At 39.9% G+C, this 2,246-nt stretch overlaps 1 protein-coding gene across 3 annotated transcripts in view; it reads left to right on the top strand.

Annotated features, from left to right (window-relative positions):
* LOC111141570 (sorting nexin 5) overlaps positions 1 to 2,246 on the top strand; it is a 29,125-nt gene that overhangs the window by 10,907 nt on the left and 15,972 nt on the right. For all 3 annotated transcript variants that reach the window (XM_022494215.1, XM_022494213.1, XM_022494214.1), the window contains one exon: positions 1,704 to 1,808. Coding sequence is in view for 2 of the 3 variants with exons in the window: in XM_022494213.1 (XP_022349921.1) it covers positions 1,704 to 1,808 (105 nt within the window). In the remaining variant the exon portion in view is untranslated. The remainder of the gene's footprint in view (positions 1 to 1,703; positions 1,809 to 2,246) is intronic.

The raw sequence follows: 2,246 nt of genomic DNA, 5'->3' as shown, positions 1-2,246 counted from the left end.
CTTAACCCACTGAGCCACCCAGTGGGTTAAGCTGCTGCCTTCGGCTCAGGTCATGATCTCAGGGTCCTGGGATCAAGTCCCGCATCGGGCTCTCTGCTCAGCAAGAAGCCTGCTTCCCTCTCTCTCTCTCTCTCTCTGCCTGCCTCTCTGTCTACTTGTGATCTCTCTCTGTCAAATAAATAAATAAAATCTTAAAAAAAAAAAAAAGAATCCATTTGAAGAAATATTGAGGTTGAGATGTCAGGGACTGTTAAGTATACTGTGTTCTTATTAATACCTGAAGCCTTTGAGTAGGAACTATTTATTCTTTATTATTTGAAGCTTCTTTTTCTTAGAGGAGAGCCATTGTTCAAGGGCTGACTGGTTTTTGCAGCTTAAAATTTTTTAGTTTGCAGTGCTCACAAGGAAAAGAGGGTACTGCTCTCTTCTAAGATAGGAGAGAAATAATCATTTTTGGTATGTGAATATATTTAATCTTTATAGAACTGATTGAACCAGATTTTCTAGTTTCTGAAGTTAAACTTCACTTGGTGTTAAACTTCAGATTTTGAAGGGGAAAATTCCAAAGGGAAATTCAGAGGGAAGTAACTTCGTATTCCCTGCTCTGTTATCCTCTTAATGCCAGTCTTCACTTGGCATTCCCCGGGTTCAGTAATCTAGAGTGTGATGCTTTGGCACTAGTTTCCTAGTTGGGTGCGAGGGGGATGAGCTGCTTATTCTGCATACACTGTCATGCTGTGTTTGTATCACATCTTCAGATTGACCCTCAGCTTGTCTGCTTTCAGAATTAGGATATTTATCATGTTTTAGATTTAGTGGGAAAGCTATTTTAACCACATCTCCCCAACAGTCTAGTTCTTCCAAAATTCTTCTTAAACTGGGAAAAGAAATTGGGTATTCCTTTCCTCTGAATTTCTAGATAACAAAATCCGTTACTTTGCTTCCGGGGCAGTGTTCACACTTGTCCTCATGTGTCAAGAATGTGGTATTTTGGGGCACCTGGGTGGCTCAGTGGGTTAAAGCCTCTGCCTTCAGCTCCGGTAAGGATCAGATCAGATCATCAGATCGAGCCCTGCATTGGGCTTTCTGCGCAGCAGGAAGCCTGCTTCCCTCTGCCTGTCTCTGCCTACTTGTGATCTCTGTCAACTAAATAAATAAAATCTTCCAAAAAAAAAAAATTGGGATTTTCCTAATTGAGGCCTTTGTTTTTGTAATCTACATCTTGTGTCTAGATTTTTCATCTCTTTGAAACAATCTCTGACTATAAATTGGTTCTCTTGAGCTAATTTTTCTTTTATACTTAGGAATCCCATACCACATGACCGTTTTGTGTATTTGTTTTTTTAGTTTCTAAGTTAGTTCAGTTCTGTGTACTATCTGGTAATGCCTCTTGAATGTTCTTTGTAGTTGGGGCATTTATTTATTCTGTCTAGTTCCAAGCCACTTTAGTTGAAGTATTTGGTTAAGTGTATTTTTCACATAGACATAAAATCATCTCATTCCTTTATCCAGAAATACAGGAATATTTTCGACCTACTCATTCATTTAAAGAGCAGGTTTCCCTACAATTTCAAATAAATATAAGAGCTATTGTTATAAATCATCTTGTATAGAATGCTTTTTAATTCCTAGCTTTCATTTTTGGAGGGATACTTTTAACACTGCAGTGAAGTTGAGACTAATAGCCAAAAACTGTCTTTCAGCTGAGATCTGTATCTGTGGACCTGAATGTTGATCCCTCGCTTCAGATTGACATACCTGATGCACTCAGTGAGAGAGAGAAGGTCAAATTTACCGTGCACACCAAGGTAAGTGACAGAGTGACTTTAGTGATCAAAGCAATGCTGTGTTGTAGCTTTGTGATTCACAGTGGGCAAGAAGAGATGTCCTGAACTGAAATGATTGCTGTTTGTTTGCCATGTAACACGACTGCTGAGGGAGAACATACCTCATCTTGCTTGTAGTGAGCATCAGATAAGTGCTCTCGCTTCAGCATTTTCCACTGTGGGGGAGCCGCAGTGCTGTGGGTATTGCTCATGTTGGGTGGCTTGTACTCTGCTTCATGAGGAAGCAGACCAGACAGTGATGTGTGGAGCCACTACCTGCACAGCGTAGATCTTCCCCCTTGTTTTTCTTCGCATGAGGGAGAAGTGCTTGCTTTTTCCGGTATTTAATAAGTTATTGGTCTTTGCCTCTTCTGTTTGCTGTGAATCAGAACACTTTTTTCCTCATCCAATTTTATTTAT

The sequence above is a fragment of the Enhydra lutris genome, unplaced genomic scaffold (genome assembly GCF_002288905.1).
Source record: "Enhydra lutris kenyoni isolate GAN:26980312 unplaced genomic scaffold, ASM228890v2 scaffoldscaffold6, whole genome shotgun sequence".
In the NCBI taxonomy this organism is placed as follows: Eukaryota; Metazoa; Chordata; class Mammalia; order Carnivora; family Mustelidae; genus Enhydra; species Enhydra lutris.
Note: the sequence above shows the minus strand (reverse complement) of the source record. Positions and strands in the feature narration are given on the sequence as shown.